Source organism: Kryptolebias marmoratus, linkage group LG2, assembly GCF_001649575.2.
Source record: "Kryptolebias marmoratus isolate JLee-2015 linkage group LG2, ASM164957v2, whole genome shotgun sequence".
NCBI classification, from domain to species: domain Eukaryota; kingdom Metazoa; phylum Chordata; class Actinopteri; order Cyprinodontiformes; family Rivulidae; genus Kryptolebias; species Kryptolebias marmoratus.
This window is the reverse complement of record NC_051431.1, coordinates 27,226,096-27,246,013: the sequence shown is the minus strand read 5'-3', so window position 1 is coordinate 27,246,013 and position 19,918 is coordinate 27,226,096. Positions and strand designations below refer to the sequence as shown.

Genomic DNA, 19,918 nt, shown 5'->3' with positions numbered 1-19,918 from the left:
GGGGGGGGGGGGGAGATTTGATATGGTCGTAGCTTAATGTATCCCAACACATACTCCAAGCACTAACTGATTGCATGAGATTTGTTTTTACAAATTTGCCAATAACTACTGGAGTCAAGTTGGTTTGTCAGCAAAACATTTCATGGGCAGATTTTATTGACAACCCAAGTCAACCCAATTTAAGAGGACCCCCACAGCTAATTGACCTTAGCAAACTCAGAAAATGGCTATTTACAGACACTGAGCTAGAATTTGTTGTGATGTTAGCTAAGAGTCATCCCCAATAGATACTCTGAGCACTTGCACATCTCACAAGATCTCACAATATTGCAAGAGATCAAGCATAACGTCATTAACAAGATGTGACCAGAATGGCTTTAACTTCATCATATCTTAACACACGATGATCTTAGTTCAAATCTCTTGCATGTAAGGCCACAGAAAATTTGCATTTCTTCAAAAGACACTGGGCCTTCAATTATTTTTCTAGGTAAAGACTCTAGCTAGTGTTTCAGCGAATATGTGAAAATTTGATAAATGATTAGAACACACTGTTCTTTCTATTTAAGAAAACATCTGATAATACTGTTTCTAATGACCCATAGAATTAACTTTGGTATGGTATGTTTGAAAAACTATGATATTACACGGGTGTTAATTCATATGTCATATGTTCTGTGGATGACTACCAACTAGTACCAATCCAAATTTAAGCTCAATAGCTGTAAAATTGGTTGAGTTAAGCTATTTTTTATGTTAACTAAAGTTGATTAGCTGTAGTGGCCATCTTGAAATGTATTCACAGAAAAGGTTAATGAGTTTTAGATGTACATCTAAGGATTGCTTTCTGAGACTTTTGTAATATGTCTCATGATTCATGAGATATTTTGATAAATCTACTACAAACACATACATGCACACAAACGTGCACATTAAAATGGATCCACTGTGGTTATGCAACCAAGCCTGTTTGAAATGAATTCACAGAGTGGAGTTGGAGAGTAAGCTTGAAGTAAGTTATGTGCAGTACTATACTCTGACTGCAGGTTCTGCCATCAGTCAGCTGGTTTAGGGATGCTTTGAATATCCCATCATCTACAGTTTATAATATCAATAGATTTGAAGAATTTGGAAAACTTCCTGAGCATAAAGGACAAGGCTGAAAGTTAATATTGGATGGCTGTGATCCTTGGACCCTCAGGGGTCACTGCATTAAAAACATGTGATTCTGTTCTGAACGTCCCTGCATGGCTCAGGAACACTTCCAGAAAGTATTGTCTGTAAACACAGTTCACTGTGTCATCCACAAATGCTGGTTAAAGATCTATAATGCAAAGAAGAAGCCAGATGTGAACACCATTCAGAAACGTAGCCATCTCCTCTGGACCAAAGCTTGTTTAAAGTAGAATGAAGCAAAGTCTGAAACTGTTATATGGTTAGACCAATAAAAATTTAAAATTACTTTTAAAACCACAAGCACCCCATCTCTGTACTAAAGAAGAGAGAGACCATCCAGCCTACACACAGTTCACAAGGCTGCCACTCTGATGGTATGTGGGTGCATTTGTTACACTGCTGAAAATGATGGGCCAACTCATCTCCGGTGCAACATATTTATTTTGCATCACCTGCAAAACAGAAATATAGCAGATTACAGGAGCTACTCGGTGCGTTGTCTCAACACTACTTCGTCAAGCACTGGCCGACTTCTTCTACTGACCAGAGCATCAACAACTGGTATATGCGACACTGAGCGCCCTCTGCTGGTGAAACTCGTATTACTCTTTTAAATAATCAGATAGACTTTAACCGTAGTTTATCAACAGAAAGGGACCTTAGACATAAAAATAAAATGGGAGGGCTACTATTTTCATGTATTTATCCCTTTCATAGTGCCACACATTAGTGCCTCTGGTATGGGCAGCTTATGCATCTGGAATGGCACAATCAATGCACAAGCAGATATACAAGTTTTAGAACAACATATGCTCCCATTCAGACATCATTTTTAGGGAAAGCATTGCATATTTCAGCAAGACAGTGCTAAACTGCATACTGCAGCCATTACAACAGCATGCCCTTGCAGTAGAAAAGTCCAGGTGCTGAACTGACCTGCCTACAGTTCAGACCTCTCACCAACTGAAAATGTCATTATGAAACAAAATTCTAGCAGAGAAGATCCAGGACAGCTAGAATCCTACATCAACAATATCATCTAAACCAGGTGTTGGCATCAAGGCCAGTGAGGCTGTTGGATTGAGCAAATTTATTAGCAGCAAAACATGAGCATGGTACTTGTGATATAATGGTCTATGATTTATTGCAGTCCAAGCAGTGTTTTGCATTGATATTGCACTCATTGATATTGCAATAATGATAAAGTATTGCAATATTATGTGCAGTTCTGTTCACTGTCTTTCGTTGTGAATAAAAAAATTGGTGTTCATGAGATTTGCAAATCATTGCATCCTGTTTTTCTTTACATTTTACACAATATCCCATTTTTTTTCCTGAGCTGGGGTTGTATTTTTAAAAACTTTATTTATCAGAGTTTCATCACTCATTTTGATGCTGAGAGGGAAATAATTAAGGCCAATGTGTTTTGTTCCAGGTATCTGCATGCAAGGTCAAACAGAAGATGGATTTGGGCTCATGTTTGGCGTCAACCATCTTGGTCACTTCCTGTTAACTAACCTGTTGCTGGAACGACTGAAGGAGTGTGGACCAAGCAGAATAGTCACCGTGTCGTCCATGGCACACAACTTTGGAAAAATTGACTTTGACTGCCTGAATTCCCACAAAGCTTTGGGGTTAGGGACATCATTTGTTAGGGTCTTACAAATTTACTGTGACAGTAAGCTGTGTAACGTTCTCTTCAATCATGAGCTGGCCAAGAGACTGCAGGGAACCAAAGTCACCTGCTACTCCCTCCACCCAGGTGAGTAATTAACTCGAAGAAAGACACACTTATTTATTCTGTAGTTTACTGTTTCTATGCAACCAGTTGCAAGTGTTTCATACAGACCATTTAACATCTGAACAGTGGGCCATTGACAAGTCTTTTAGGTCAGCAGTCTACAGTAGCCATGTAAGCCTAATGCTTAAGATTCTGAGCAACAGACTTTTGGTGGCTCAAGGGTAGAAACTGCAAAATATCTGCAGTGATGTCCACAGTAGATTTCAAGTCCTTAAGTAAATTTTAAGAAGACAGGTATGCTTAAGATTTTACTTTGTAGAACATGTAACACTTCATTAAACAGATGGTGATCGGTTTGATCCCAAGTCCCTGAATACAGTAAAGCTTCTTGGGCAAGACACTGAAACCCACATTTCCCTGTAAGACTGTATGTGAATTTAGCATTTGTCTAGTTCTTTATATGCTTTGAAACTAAGAAAAAGAGAACCTCAGATCGTCAACAAAACATGTTGTAATACAATATGTCATAATTTATTTAACAAGATACTGTATAAGGTAAAATGCTTAAGCAGTGTGTGAAAAATGAGGTCCATCCTAGCATTCATTTAATTTGTAAAACCACATGGCTAAAAGGAATTCAACACCTCCTGCAAGGACTTATACATTTCATATCCTTGTGAAGGATATGAAATGTTGTTGGAACTTGTTGCTCCAGTTCAGTGAGGTTTGTGGGGATTTCTTTATCCACAGCTCTCTTAGGTAGACCAGAGGATTTCAGTTGGGCTGATGTTTGAATTTAGGACCAATTTATTTTAGCCCTTCTGTTGTAGATTTACCGATCTTCCTGAAATCTTGTTGCATGACCCAACATGGTTGAACTTAGTTTGCCATACAGCTGACTGCACATTGAAGTGACAATTGTTCACAGTGGTGACAGTTGGTATGAAACATTTTTGGTGGTAGGTTGTTTGCTTTTTTTTTTAAACAAAGCACTCTGCTGTGAACTATGTTTAAACAGCTCTACTCTGGTCTCAGCTCTACTCTGGTCTCATCTGTCTAAAGGACATTGTTCCAGGGGTATTGTGGTTCACTCAGTTGAAACTTTACAAATCTAAGCTGTGCTGCCATGTTTTTTTTCTCTTTGAGAAGAGGTGTTCTCCTGCAACCCTTCCTAACAAGCCGTACTTGTTCCAACTTTTTCTAATTGTCCTGTCATGACCTTTAACCTCTAACCTGCTAACTAAAGCCTGTAGAGTCTGAGATGGAGCTGCTGTTTTTTTTTTTTTTTTCTGACTTTGGGGTGAATCTGCTGGAACACCCACGGCTAAGATGATTGGTAGCTGTCTTAAATGTTTTCCATATGTGAATAATCTCTTCCTCTATAGAAATGTTGGTCTCCAAATAGTTTGAAAAGGACCTTTGATTGATACACAGCAACAGTTTCTTCTCTAAGGTCATTGCTGATGTCTTTCTTGGCAGAAAACACACACGTGTTGGCTCCAGAGCAGCAAACTGATAAACTCATGCTTTTCTAGAGGTGGTCCCACTGATGATCAGTTAATCAATACATTTGAGCAGCAGCTCCTGGCTGATATTGAACCTTAAATTCTGTTGAAGCAGCAAGAATGAAGACAGTTTTTCCACATGCTGTTTGGTAGTTTTACCTCATTTTTAAAACAAATGAATGATGACATGATGTTGAAGTTCATGATCTGGGTAGTATTTACTTCATTTTAAGACCAGATAAGGACTGTGGGATTTTTAATGTTTTGATACGTAAAATGTGCATGAGAGCATCTGTACATTCCTGTTACTATGACTTTGTACTTACTCAAAAGTATCAGAGCTTAAAATGGCATTTTTATACTTTATACACTAAAAGATCTGAACTTCCCAAATCTAGGCACACCCATCTGCAACCTTTGCCTTACTATTTAGAAGTCAGATGTGAGAAACTTCAGCCTCTATTAGAAAGGAGCTCATATATAACCTAAAGACAAGTTAACTTAATGTATTTTGTTCTTGCAGGAGTAATCAGCTCTGAGCTGGGCAGGAACACAAGCTCAGTTTTACATGTACTCCTGAAGCCTGTCACTACATTATTTTTCAAGAACACCATCCAGGGATGTCAGACCACTCTGCACTGTGCTCTCCAGGAAGACATCGAAGACCTTAGTGGGAGCTACTTCTCCAACTGCACTGTGAGAGAACTCTATGCTAAAGCCAAGGATGATGCTGCAGCAAAGAAGCTGTGGGAGATCAGTGAGCGATTCTGTGGCCTTCCATAAAAAGGCTTCTCATTCAAATTCTGATCCTGACTCCTCATCCTATCTGTTAGGTGTTAATATGGGTGGGTATTGTCAAGAACCTTGCCTGTCGTACCTGACTGCACACTTCAGCATAACGTAAGGTTAAGATCTGAGGGGTATTACAGTATCCAAATCCATTTATAAAGATCAAACAAGCAGGAGAGCAAGTTTGATGCCGAAGTTTTTACACCAGTGTTCAGATTTCTGTTACATGTGAACTCATTGATTTAACTATTGTATGTATCACCTGTTGCATGTTTTATGTTTTGATCAAGTGTAATTAAAGTCTGCACAGTTGTTTATTTGAACATTATACGTTTTTATTTGTGCATTTTAGGTCAAAAACTAAACTAAAAAGACTGGAAAAAATAGTCTAAAACTGAAAATCTTCCATGGAAAATAACCACTTGGGAGTTTTCTTTAACTGGTTTCTGGTTTCACAGGTTTGGTGGAGTTAGAGCGATGGGTGGGGTGTTAATATGTCAGCTAACATTTTAATGTGAATAATGTAAGAGAGGAAATGTTAGGTTAGTTCAAACCACATCATCATGCCACTCAAGCGGATTTAATGTTTTATTTATTTATTTTTCAGCTAATATTGTTGCCTATTCTATCAAACCCTGATTCAAAAAATAATAAACCATCCATCCATCTGTGCCTGACTTTAATACACGATACCAACCTAAAAACAAGTGCAAAAATCACTGCCATGCTAACATGCTCCTACTAGTTTTATCTTAGATTTAAAACAAAATATTGATTTCAAACAAACACAATGAGACATTTACTGAACAAACAGTTCTCTCAGTGGAAAAGTACCACAGTTCTTTAACCCTGGTTCAGTGAGAAGCTTCCCATTCCTTAAACAGCATGTTAATGTGTTAGGAAACCATCTCACATGGGAGGGTGATATCAGGATGCATGGAGTTTAAATTATAAAAAGGAGTTCAGTAGTAATACTAGCAGTAGTAGAACTGACATCAGCAATTGTAGTATTAGCAGTAGATTGAGCAACAACAATAATAGCATTTGCAGTAGCAGCATTAGCATTAGGGTCTATGTCATCTCACTGAAATGCCAACACTGCACTTTGATGTCAACTCACTACACCAGGTAATGATTAGTTACCTCACTATTATATCTATATGCTGAAGACTTACACTATTTACCACTGTAGCTAAACAAGTTTTTATAGGTCTATAACTGAAAATGTTGTCATGAAACAAAAACATCCAGTAAAGAAGACGGAGGACTGTTAAACAGCTAAAATCCTTCATTAGACAAGAACGGGACAACATTCTCCTCCAAAACCTCCAGCAGCTGCTCTTCTCCGTTCCTAGATGTTTACAGATTGTTGGTAAAAGTAGAAGAGATGCTTTGCAGTGGAAACATAAACCTGGGAAACTTTTTTTGAGATGTGTTGCTGCCATAAATTTTAGTTTCCTTTTTTCTCGAAAATCTTCGTACATTTTCTTATTTTGAACATTTATTATGTTCACTATATTCCATTGTTTATAAACAGTTTATGTTTATGACAGTTGCAAATCATCGCATTTTGTTTTTATTTTCATTTTACTCAAGGTTCCAACTTTTTTCAAAATTGGGCTTTAACACATTTATAACTGCACATACAGTGACAAATTTTCAAACCAAGTAATTCTCTGACATCCATTGTACACACTGGCATGACTGAACAAGAAACGTGGTTGTTAGAAGTCCTTTTTTTAGTGTTTGCTTTAAAACCTGTCTTTATAGGTTAAAGGCACCTGTTGAACTTTGAGCCACCTACTGTACTGATCCAACTGATACCTGTGCAAAACCAACTGTAACTGCTGCACTCAAAAAAATGTTGCACAATATGACAGTCTCTGCCAATATAATCAAATTAATCTAGCTTTGAATGTAAGGCTGACAAACCCAGTCTTAGATAAAGTGGCATTCCAAACACGTCCAAACTGGCAAAAGCTGCTTAGTCACAATGACTAAACCTTCAGGTTTGACTGGTTTGTTATCCTGTTAGTAAAAGAGAGAAAGCATTGAAAAAACGTGTAATCTGAGCTTCGGTTCATTTCTGTTGAGAAAAATCAATTGTTAAGGATTTTGATGAATAAGCACTGACACACCCTAAAGTAGAATTTCAGACTCAGCATTTACATCTTAATTAATCCTGTTTTTTCTTCTTCTGTAGGTTTTTCATTATCTAACTACTTCTGCATACTTTGAGATTTTTAAACCATTCAAACTTTAAAATATTGAGCTTATCAAGAAGCTCCAGGACTGTGGGTATTTTTAACTTTTACACATTTTAAAATATTTAGTTCTATTTAGATTTTTTTTTGTCATAGAAATTAAGTTATTTTATTTTTATTTTTTTCAGAAACTCCACTTAAACTTTAAGACACTGGACACTAGAGTATAATAGAAGGTATTTGGCTTCCTTAAATTTTTTTGCAACATTTTCTAGATCACAGGTCACGTATACTCTTAGTATTTTTCCACTAAAAAGATTCCTGTGTTAACCCAGGACTGGTTCTTGAGCTGGTTCTTAACTGGTTCTTTAACTGTTTGGTTTTCCACAGCCAGAGAGCCAACTCAGAGCTACTTTATTTTGTCACATTAAACATCTCTTCCAGTAAATGTTTAATCTTCCCTATGCTTGATTCTGAATTAATGAACAGCAGTAGTTCTCAAACATTTTTAACAAGCACCTCAGAAACTACTGAGTACCATTATTCAGATAGATGGATAACAAATGATAATGCAGAAACAAAAAACATGGCTCTATACACACAGAGAGAGATAATAACCACGAGGAACATGGGGACCATAATACTACATACATTCACCTGGTTTTAGCGCCAACTTTTGAACATCATTTGCCATAGTATATATATATATATATATATATATAGTGTTTATGTTTATGAGTGTTTCATTATAACGTATAACATAAACGTCAATGTAGTTTATGCCAAAGTTTTAAACATGGATCTCACACAATCAGTTAACCTTCAGAGTACAAGCTGGGGATCAGTCTCACTACTGACACATCAAATTTTATCTGAACCTCTGTAAAATTGACTAAATTACAGCCATTTCTGTGTTTTCAAAGACTGGTTTGCTGTGGCGACCATCTTCAGTCTGGTTGATTTCAAAAGTTAATCGGTTGTAGATGTTCATTCAGGGATTACTTTCCGAGTGTTTCATAAAAATCCATTTAGTGATTCATGAGATATTTTGCTAACGGTACATGCTCTTGTATAATAAAAACAATACAGACAAAAAAAAAAAAAGCACACAGGCAAAAATCTTATTGCTTTGCCTTTGGCTTCTATGGCAGGTGATAAGCCTTATCACAGCATGTTGAAACTGAAAAAACATTTGGACAATCATAATTACAGTATATATTTGTAAAATTCCATGCAAAAGTAAAAAGAAACAAATGGCTGCTGTTTATTCGTTGTGGTGGACATCTTAAATTGGGCTGAATCCAAAAGTTAATCAGTTGTAATTGTCCAACCTTTCTGAGTTTCATTAAAATTTGTCTATGGATTTAAAGGACATTTTTCTAAAAAGCCAAACAGGGTTGACGCTAACAGTTATTGCTAAAGTTTTAGACAAAAATATTGCACAATGTGATTGTGTGTTGGAAATGATGCTCAAATACTACCACACCTATTTTTAGCTTAGTATCTGTAAAACTGGCTGAGGTACAGCCATTTTTGTGTTCCCTAAGGTCATTTGGCTGGTGTGACAGCCATCTTGAATTGGGTCGAGTCCAACACGCTTTTTAGTATCTGAATTGTTTACTTTTTAAGTTCTCTCATACTTCTAATTCATGAAAGACACACAATGTAATCACAGCACATAGATAATATTTTCTTGATTATTTTTTTGTGTGTGAAATGATAAATAACTTTTAATCGATTTAACTAAACAACTCCCTTTTTCACGGCTTTAACGGGCTTCAGCTTTCCTTTCCAACATGGCGGACCTACTGACGTACGACAAAAACTGCGCATGTGCAGTATCAACCCTGTTTTATCATTACTCCAGTCCAGCAGGTGGCGATAATGCGTCTCTAACCTGACGAACAACCGCCAGTAAACACAAGTGCGAAGGAAGCAGGAACCGAAGACGCAGAGAACCATTCTGTCCACAGCCATATATACGTATGCCTATGGTTCTGTTGATGTGATGACGGCGTTTTTGTACCTGATAGCGGGATTAGTCTGGTTTTACGTGCTGGTTTACTACTTCCTGATCAAAGGAACGCGATGCTCCAGTCCCGTGAAGCTAAAGGGGAAGACGGTTATTGTTACAGGCAAGCAGCCTCGGTTATCATCACATTTCTGCTGCTAACAAGAGCCCATGTCACCTCAATAGCTATTCCTGCTCCTTCTGACAGGGACAATTGACCCAAAAACCTGTCATTAGCTTTTATATAAACACTACAAAAAGAAAAAGTTAAGTTTGTTACATTCTGGAAATAGAGAACTGTGATCAACCGTTGACATTTCTTTGATAGAACAAGGAAAAAGACCAAACTTAGAAAGAAGGAAAGAAAGTACTTGTGTTATTCCCCCTTTGATAACATTTAAACTATGAACTTTGCAGGCCCACGTGAGGTTATTTTGTATTAGGAAATTGATAATGTGTGTCCCCTTTCAAAACAAGAAAACATTGTAAAGTAAACCAAAATAAGGCCAGTTTATTAAGTATTATATATATATATATATATATATATATATATATATATATATATATATATATATATATATATAAACCCTGAGAGCTAGTTTAGGTTTTCACTGCAGGAATCTGTGTCCTAATTTCCGGTTATGGATAAGTGTGGGAAAAAACAGTCAGGAAACACACTTCTGTTAATTAGTTGTATATGTACAGACAGTGGTCACTTTCTGAGAGTTTCATTGAAATCTGTCCAGTCGTTGATGAGATATTTGGCTTACAGACAGGCAAGGTTGACTGTAAATTTTAAGCTAAGATGTTGCTCACAAAGTATGTGTTGAAGACAATGTTCAGCTACTACCACACCAAATCTTAGCTCAATATCTGGATAATTTACTGAGTTATTGACATTTTTGTGTTTTTTTATTGTCAGTTGGCTGTGGCAGCCATGTTTGATTGGGTTGACTCCAAAATTTAATCATTCATGGATGTACATCCAGTGATTATTTTCTGAAGGTTTATTTAAAATCCGTCCAGTTGTTCAAGAGATATTTTGCTAACAGACAGGAAGATAGTACTGTTGCTTCTTAACAGTTAATGCCAACATTTTTAAACAAAAATGTTTAACAATTTGTCGCCATTGGAGTATGTGTTGTGGATGATTCTCAGCTACTACCACGCCAGATTTTAGCTCAATATCTGTGAAATTGGCTGAGTTTAACCATTTTTGTGTTTTGTATGATCAGTTGGCTGTGGCGGCCATTTTGAATTGGGCTGACTCCAGAAGTTAATCAGTTGTAGATGTACGTCCAGTGGTTGTTTGCCTAAAAGTTTCGTTCAGAATCATGCAGTGTTTCAAGAGATATTTTGCTAACAAACAGACAACGTTGACTCCAATAGTTAATGTCAAAGTTTAAAAATGTATTGTGCTCGATCAATTTGCGCTCAGACTACGTGGTGATTATGACTCTCAGCTACTACCACACCAGATTTTAGCTAACTATCTGTAACAATGGCTGAGTCATAACCATCTTTTGGGTTTAAGTTTCTCTAGTTGTGGCGGCCATCTTGAATGGGATTGACTCCAACAGTCGATCAGTTGAAGATGTTCATCCAATCATTACTTTCTGAGAGTTTCATTCTAATCTGTCCACTGGTTTGTTAGATATTGCTAACAATCAGATGTGTTTGTTTGTTTTTATTTTTTCTGACTCGTTTAACTTTTCAGGGAGCAACACTGGCATCGGCAAGGCCACTGCTCTGGAGCTGGCGAAGAGGGGAGCCCGAGTGATCCTGGCCTGTCGCAGCAAGGAGAGAGCCGAGGCTGCAGCGTTTGACATCCGCAGAGTGAGTCGCTCCGGGCCCGAAAAGCTCAGACAACTTGCATGTCAGCTGAGGTCATGGGTTCTGTCTTGTCATTATGCGTACGCACCATGAAGCTAGGTTTGGTGGCTCCTGGCTCAAAACAGCAGCACGATCATTTTTAAAGCTCGGCTACCTTTAAAACACACAATCAACTAAAGAGAGAATACAGTGTGGACGAGTGCCGAAATTTGTTGAAGAATAAGTTGGGAACTGAATTCTTAAAGCAAGCAGAGCAGAGGCTGAAATAAGCAAAACTGTAGCTAAAAGCTAAAACTAGGAAAACCGTAGCTAGAATGTCAGTGTCAATGTCAAATTTATTTATTTAGCACATTTTAAACAACAGTCGTTGACCAAAGTGCTTCACAATTTATGCCACCCGTCAAACATAGAGAAAGATTAAAACAATAAAATAAATTAAAATATAAAGAGTAAACAGCAAACAAGTTGAATAGAAGCTGAAATTTGCAAAACCGTAGCTAATGGAAGCAAACAATGACTAAAAACAGAGCAAGTACCGTAATTTACGGACTAAAAGCCGCTACTTTTCTGCACACCCTTTGAACGCTGCAGCTTAAACAATGATGCGGCTAATTTATGGATTTTTACGCACTAACGAGTTTCGTGCCGCCAAAACATTTTTCCTCGTCACATCAGAGCAGTGTCAAAAAAACCCTTTTGTGTAAATATCTCATGTTACACAGTGGACACCCGTGGCTTAAACATGTACAATTTATTTATTTATTTTTAAGTTAGTGGGTGGGGCTTATATTCAGGCACTCTCAATAGTCTGAAAATTACAGTATGTTTCAGAGAAGCCGGCTTCTGAAGGAATTCAAGAGATCTCCATGTATATCTGTGGGGATTTTTGCTTTTAAAATAAAGGTAAATAATAAAAAAAAGTAAAGTCAACACACTGTTATATAAATGTTAAATAAACATGAAGTAGTTTGATTGCAAAATAAACCTATGTAGGAAAGTATAAACAGGGAAACAATAGTGTGAATTCTGAATCCACATTCTCACAATTTCTTAAAGGTTTTGACACTAAAACCTGAATAAGATCACATATTTTGTTAAATGAAAAACAGTTTTTACACGGATGACATTGACAGTTGTTGCAGTGGTATTTGCTCCAGTACCATGTCAGTGTATACATTCTTATAAAAGTGCTCTGATACCACAGTACCAGTACCACTTTACTACAGTCACGCTCAGCTAGGAGGTAGCAGAGGAGCGATGTTAACCCAATACATACTGGGAGGCATCATAATGTTACGTTGTATACTTTTTTACAACAAACACTTCATGTCTTCATGTTTTGACCCAGGTAAAGAAAAAAAAAAATCTATAGACATCAACAGCAAATTATGAAACGGTGTCAAAGCACCAAAAGATTTCTGTAGTTTCATCTGTCAGAAAGCAGACAAACACAAACAACCAGTTTTTAATCTGTTTTTTATTAAACCATCTGTAATATCAGGATGTGTGTATCGCAGTCAAACCTAGCCAACACTTTCACGTCTCTCAGGAGAGCGGGAACAACCAGGTTCTCTTCATGCAGCTGGACCTGGCTAGTTTGAAGTCTGTCCGCAGTTTTGCCGAGACCTTTCTGAAGTCCGAACCTCGACTGGACATCCTCATCAACAATGCAGGTGAGCTTCTGAACAGGCAGTCAGGCCTTCACCACACAGGAAAGGTTTTCCTTCTTCTTCTTTTTTTCCTCCGAAAAACAGTATTTTTAGTTGGTATTTCTGAAAATGTCCTCATTAACGCGCCACTCTTTCTGGAAACATTTCCATCCACGAAACACTGCTGTAACTATGCCAGGCCTCTATGTGGCACTGTAACCGTGACAGGAAAATACACCAGCAACAGGAAACGAGGCGCTGATCGTACAAATAAAGTTTACACAGCAGGTGGACTGTATTCTCACTGTACAGTCTATGGATGGGTGGGGTGGAGGCATTCGCCCACATTTCACTGAAGGATGAAAACGATGTGGAAAAGAAACAATCTGAGCCAGGTGGGTTTAGATAATTTGCATGCGTATGTCAATTTAAAGCATCATAGATGATAAAACAAGTCAGTTTAATCACTTACGTAATGCAGTGTTTTCCTGTTTCTCCTAGCATTATTCAAAGGGGGGCACCCTGCCCCCAACAGCTCCTCTCCATGGAGGTCATGGCTTGTAATAAATTATTAAACGTCTGTATGTGGTTGCACGTCACCTGCACTGCAGTCGGGGGAGACAATAAAGCAGATACATCATTACCCACTCACCCCCAGCGCCTCACCCCCGTCCTCCTTTTGGGACTTTTGTATCTAAAGTTTAACATTGTAATAAATGTGTTAAATATTGTATTAAACACCAAACAAAGTGACGTGCATGCATGCGCTAATGCAGCCAGAGCGTCATCATTACCATACAGACACGTTTGGTTTGTACATGTGACCAAACTCGTGCCAGGAAAAATGTCACAGCCCACTGAAAACCAAAAAATATCTGCGCTTTATAAACACTTTCACAGTGAACATGGCAATAATGGCAGCCAGATTAGCTCTCCTGCTCCACGTCCGAGTGAAGAACACTCTAGAGACAATTTAAAGTCCCTCCTGGTCTGCCAAATTTGCTAAACTCTAACAAAAGTTTGTATGCTCTCCTCATCCATGTGTGGGTTTACTCCGGGTACTCCGGTTTCCTCCCACAGACCAAAAACATGGATGTTAGGTTCATTGGTAACTCTAAAATGTCCCTAGGTGTGAGTGAGAGTGAATGGTTGTTTTTCTCTATGTGTCCCTGTGATGGACTAGAGACCTGTCCAGGCAGGGTGTCCCTCGTCTCTCACACAGTGACTGCTGGTGATAGGCACCAGCTCTCCTGTGACCCCAAAAAGGAGAAGCGGGTAGAAGAAGACAGATGGAATAGTTTTTAATTATTTTTTTCATTTGTTTTTTCAGATATGTTGTTCTCCTTCGTTTAGCGTTCCTTTACAGAGGCTCAGGCACAATAACAGCCAAAACGTTTCATCTAAAATAAAAACGTTAAAAATTATTTTAGTTAACATAAAAAAGGCAAATGGATGACTGTGGCAGCTTCTGTGTATCAGATAAAATGCTTCACTTGTGCTGATTAACAACAAATGCTTTGTATAAACCCTTACAGATTTGATTACTTGGGAAAAATTACATCTTTACTTGGACACTTCCTAACATCAGACTGAGAGTTTTGAGGTTTCGCAAACGGTATTATTATTAACTTTCTACATCAAAGGCTGGCCTTTGCAAAGTCTGCTCAGAATAATTCTGCAGATGACAGCAGATTTCGGTGCTCCTATAATGCTGTTATCATGTGGACACAAGGCTAACAATAAAAATCCTTTACCTATTCATAAATTATTCCTATTCTTATGACGCAAGCCTTTGCACCCTGCTGTGTTTCAGGAGTGATAGCTTCAGGGCGTACAGAGGACGGCTTTGGCCTGGCGTTCGGGGTAAATCACCTGGGTCACTTCCTGCTCACCAATCTGCTCCTGGAGAGGCTGAAGCAGTGTGGGCCGAGTCGGGTGGTCACGGTTTCCGCACTCCTGCACCGCTTCGGCAGCATCGACTTCCCTCTGCTGGCCTCCAGGAAGGATTTAGTCTCTGGAGAATCTACCTGGCAGAGCATTCAGGCTTACTGTAACAGCAAACTGTGTAACGTGCTTTTCACCAGGGAGCTGGCCAATCAGCTGGAGGGAACCAACGTCAGCTGCTACAGTCTGCACCCAGGTCAGTGCTCATCGTCCCAGCGTCTTGATGGACTTCTGGCTGGTGTCATGTAGAAACTCAAGCTGGTATTAATCGGTTCCTGTTGTCTCAGAACAGATGCAGGAGTTTTGATCAGTTTACAGTGAGGTTTTACAGAGTTCCCTGGATCGTCTCTGTTTTCTTCCAGGAGTCATCAGCACAGAAATAGGTCGCAATCTGAGCCCGTGGCAGCAGCTCCTCATGAAGCCCTTAGCCAAGCTCTTCTTCCTGGACCTCGAAGGGGGCTCTCAGACCACCCTGCACTGCGCTCTCCAGGAGGGCCTTGAGCCTCTCAGCGGGCGTTACTTCTCAAACTGTGCGCTGCGACAAGTGGGAGCCAGAGGGCGAGACGATGCTGTGGCCAAGAAGCTGTGGGAAGTGAGTGAAAGGTTAGCAGGCTTGTTGCAACAAACTGGATCCTGATCCTGCAACGCCGAGAACTGAAGCAGCACTCTGTGACTTTTAGTTACTAAAGAAAACACTAGTCTAGGGGTCCGCAACCTGTGGCTCTGGGGCCACATGTGCCTCTGCGGTGGCTCTTGGAAGCTTGGAACAAAAATAACAAAAGTTTATTGTGTGACTTTATAACAGTAATACAATAGTCTAGGGGTAGCGGTTTTCCAGTTTTATACTCCGTGTCCATTTAATTTCAGACATAACAAATAATACAAGCATTGTAAAGGTTGAGCTCTGTGTGAGAAATCAGTTTTATATCAGATGTTATTAACAAGCCAAGTACTGCTATAACTGCGTCGTTTTTCTGGCTGAATAAGAATAAGTTTCCACTAGAATGCATTGAAAACACAGTGTGTTGTCCTGTATCCACCTGCCTGATGAACACTGATCTTTATCTGAAATCTACCTGTAAATGAAAGCTGATGAAAGATTACACTATGATTAAATTTTGCTCTAAATTAGAAAGTCCTCTTTTTCACACCTATTAAAGATTAGTGAAATGTGTATCTAAAATAAACAGAATACAGTGATTTGCAAATCTCACACTCATATTTTATTCACCATGGAGAATGAAGAACTAAGAAAATGGATCATTTTTTGGTTAAAAAAAAGTGGCACGCATAAGAAACAGCTGGGGGAGAATTTTACAATAAAATAGGTTAATTTGTAGGAGGGCTGAGCATAAAAAGAACATTTTAGTGAGGCTGAATCTCTCAGGAGTAAAGATGGGCAGAGGTTCACCACTCTGTGGAAAAACTCTCTAAAAGTGGAACTATTTCAGGAAAATATTCCTCAACAGAAAATTGGGAAGACCTTGAATATTCCATCATCTACAATTCATATCATCAAATAATTTCAATTATCTGACAAAATCTGTTATCTCAAAGGACAAGACTGAAAGTCAATATTGGATGGGCGTGACCCTTGAACCTCAGGGGTCACTGCATTAAAAACAGGTCTGATTCTGTTCTGGACATCACTGCGTGGGTTCAGGAACACGTCCACAGATCACTGTCTGTAAACACAGTTCACTGTACCGTCCACTAATGCTGCTTAAAGCTCTATCAGGCAAAGAATAAGCCAGATGTGAACACCATCCAGAAGCACTGCTGTCTCCTTGGGACCAAAGCTCATTTAAAACAGACTGAGGCAAGGAAGAAAACTGTTCTGTGGTCAGACTAATTGAAATTTGAAATCATTTTTGAAAACCAGACACCAAGTCCTCTGTACTAAAGAAGAGAGAGACCATCCAGCCTGTTATCAGCACACAATTCAAAAGGCTGCCTCTCTGTTGGTATGGGGGTGCATTTGGCATGGGTAGCTTGCACATCTGGAAAGGCACAATCAATGCAGAAAAGTATAAACAGGTTGTAGAACAACATATCATATGCTCCTATCCAGATAATTTAGTTTTCAGGGAAGGTCTTGCATATTTCAGTAAGACAATGTTAAACCTCATACTGCATCCATTACAACAGCATGGCTTCATATTAGAAGAGTCCAGGTGCTGAACTGACCTGCCTGCAGGTCAGACCTCTCACCAGATGAAACAAAAACACACAGAAAAGACTACATCCTCCATCAGACCAGACTGGGACAAGATTCCCTGTAAAACCTCCAGCAGCTGCTCTCTTCAGCTCCTAGATGTTTACAGATGCATCACAGTGAGAAACATGGCCCTGGAACCACTTTTTTTTTTTTAGATGAGTTGGTTCCATCAAATTCAAAATTACCTTATTTTAAAAAGTTTGGTATGTTTACACTGTTCTATTGTGCATAAAATATGAGTTTGTGACATTTTGTAAATCATTGTATCATGTTTTTAATGACATTTTACACAACATCCCAACGTTTCCGGAATTGAGATAATTGTAAAAAATTGTGATGGCCCAGTCCTACAACATTAGTTGTGACCCATTCTGGCAAAATAAATCAGAATGAGCTCAGGCTGCAGTGCAAAAAAGTGAAAATACAGATTTTTGCTGCAATTGAAATTGGCCTAAAAATGAGTCCATCTAGTGATCACAGCGACTAATCTACTTTTAAATCTCTTTTTTTTTTTTAAACAGGTATGTCTTCAGAAATAATCCTTTTAGTTCTAATCCTTATAATTTCCTTTGAAGTTGACCATTCTTTCCTGCCACCTGCTGCTGCAGCAGCAGGAAATCCTTTCGTATAATGTTTGGCTTCATTGTGAAGCTTTGGGATTCCTCTTTTTCACTCCAGACCAATAAAAATTGAGTTTTCAAATTGGCGCTCTAGTTAACACAACTAGCCTGTTGCCAGGTGATAAATATATATCATTTTGAAGCTTCTGAAATGGAGAATTAGAAAATATTAACTCTGCATTTAAAAAACTCCTCATTTTGCCATCACAGGTCACATTTAGAATTAGAAACAATGGTTTTCCTTCAATAAACATCTGAAGTAAACAAAGAGTGAGACTTTTACAACAGGATAATAAAATAACCAACAAACTGACCTCATTTTCATGCTCACTCTTTAAAATGATCAGGATAAAACTTTAGGTTTATTATTTCTAAGTTGGATACTTGTTTATTTTCTACAAATATTGCACTCAAACAGGCTTGTTTGTATGATTTATTTTTTACCAAGATGTGTTTAACAGTATATGTTTTTTTTCTTATTTACAAAAGTTTGGTCTTTTTCTTTGTCTTGCCAAAACAAAAAAAGAACAATAAAAGGAAAAAGGTTTCTTGTAGTTCTTCAAATTTACAATGGAAGAACTAGACTCTTTAAACACAATGTGTAAATAAAACTGAATGAGTGGTGTTATCTTTGCTTCAACAATCAAGATTGTTTCGTGGCTCTTAACAGATGTGTTTGGTGGGAAACTGGGGGAGGTTTTTGCCCAACGGCAGGAAGGTCATATTCTGAGAAGATCAAGGGTTTGTGTAGTTCTTTGTAAAAAAGGTAAAGAAATTACAATAAAAGTGTGGATCATTTAGAATAAAATAGAAAAAACTTTATTATTTGTCCCAACTGGTGACGGAAATTCTTCTTTGACAAAGGCTCCATCAACAGGCATTCCCACATAATCACACAAATACCTTAATAAATACAGTTTATATCAAGAAAGTAAAGCAATTTTATTTATTTTTTTTATTTTAAAGGGTTTAAAGTGGATATTGCAAACAGTATGAATGATTTTTTGTAAATGTTTTTTTCCGGGCCAGTGGAGCCTTTTACCTTCTGCCTGATGGGAGCAGCTGGAATGAGTGATGAAGGAGATGAGATGGATCCTCTCAGAGCTCCTAAACAGTTCAAAAATAGGTATTTGTGGTAATCCGGTAATCTTGCTGGCCTGGTTAATAACTCAAGACAGGTGTGTGTCCGCTTTAGTTCCCAGGTATGTAAAAGACTCCACCTGCTGGTCCTGGATGACAGTCGGCTGGAAGAGTGACGACCTATCATCTTTGGCTTCTTGGTTTTTCAGATATTGAGTTCAAGGGAGTCGGCATTAAACACGTCAGTGTTAACTGCGTTCTGATACTGGGGCAGAGCATCCATTCCAGTCACGTGAGCCACCGGGGCCATGCCATCTGCATATTTAAAAAGAGGACGACAGGAGATGCTGTTGGTGTAAACTGAAAACAACATTGGTGATGAAACACAAGCCTGAGGGGGAGCCCCGTGTTTCAAACCAGTTGACAAGACTTCAAACCATTTAAAAGGACCTGCTGCTGCAGTGTGTTCTGTAAAAACATGAATCCATAAAAACCAGTGCTGGATGAGTCTGAAGACCTTAAAGGTGTTGGATAAGACGGTAATATTTACAGTGTTTTCAGAGAGTTTAGTTGATTCCGTCACATACTGGCCTATAACCTTGTTCTGTGGTGCATTATGATAATCTCTCTTGTTAGTGTATTAATGTACTGTAAAGCACAACAATATCGCAGCAGTAACATAATGCTGCTATAAAGGATAAGAATTAAAGGCCTAGCATTTCTTGAAGGAATGCACATTGCCCACCGCCTTTCTTGCCAGTGTTTGAAACTAAGATCATCTTATGTTAAAATTCACAGAGGTACAGTCATTTTGTGGATTCCAAGGTTGATTAGTTGTGGTGGCCATCTTGAATTGGGTTGACTCCAAAAGGGAATCAGTTGTAGAGCTAATTACTTGCTGTGATTTTCTTAGAAATGTATCCAGATTTTTTTTTTTTAATGAAATAAACTCCAACAGTTAATGCCAAGGTTGAAGCAAAGATGTTGCATGTTGTGTTTCATTTGATGCATTTGTTGTACGACTACACCAAACTTTAGCTCAGGACATCCAACCATCCATTGTCTTCCGCTTATCCGGGGTCGGGTCGCGGGGGCAGCAGCCTAAGCAGGGAGACCCAGACTTCCCTCTCCCCAGCCACTTGGGCCAG

General features: G+C 38.5%; 2 protein-coding genes across 2 annotated transcripts in view; both read left to right on the top strand.

Moving 5' to 3' along the window:
• Window positions 1-5,534, top strand: part of LOC108229244 (dehydrogenase/reductase SDR family member 13-like) — a 26,484-nt gene extending 20,950 nt beyond the window's left edge. Inside the window, exons 4-5 of the mRNA XM_037981515.1 lie at window positions 2,612-2,938; window positions 4,946-5,534. Of these exons, the coding sequence (XP_037837443.1) occupies window positions 2,612-2,938; window positions 4,946-5,205 (587 nt within the window). The 3' untranslated portion in view covers window positions 5,206-5,534. The remainder of the gene's footprint in view (window positions 1-2,611; window positions 2,939-4,945) is intronic.
• A 3,789-nt stretch (window positions 5,535-9,323) lies between these two features.
• dhrs13a.3 (dehydrogenase/reductase (SDR family) member 13a, duplicate 3) lies at window positions 9,324-18,318 on the top strand. Its single transcript, XM_017421999.3, has 5 exons — window positions 9,324-9,550; window positions 11,144-11,262; window positions 12,809-12,932; window positions 14,722-15,048; window positions 15,215-18,318. The coding sequence occupies exons 1-5, from the start codon at window positions 9,424-9,426 to the stop codon at window positions 15,487-15,489; spliced, it is 972 nt and encodes a 323-aa protein (XP_017277488.1). The 5' UTR covers window positions 9,324-9,423; the 3' UTR covers window positions 15,490-18,318.
• Window positions 18,319-19,918: the final 1,600 nt, after the last annotated feature.

Coding starts and splice junctions, on each gene's coding strand:
- dhrs13a.3 (XM_017421999.3), top strand. CDS start 9,424: ATGACGGCGTTTTTGTACCTGATAGCGGGATTAGTCTGGTTTTACGTG. Junction 11,263..12,808: donor CAGCGTTTGACATCCGCAGA/GTGAGTCGCTCC, acceptor CACGTCTCTCAG/GAGAGCGGGAACAACCAGGT. Junction 15,049..15,214: donor CTGCTACAGTCTGCACCCAG/GTCAGTGCTCAT, acceptor GTTTTCTTCCAG/GAGTCATCAGCACAGAAATA.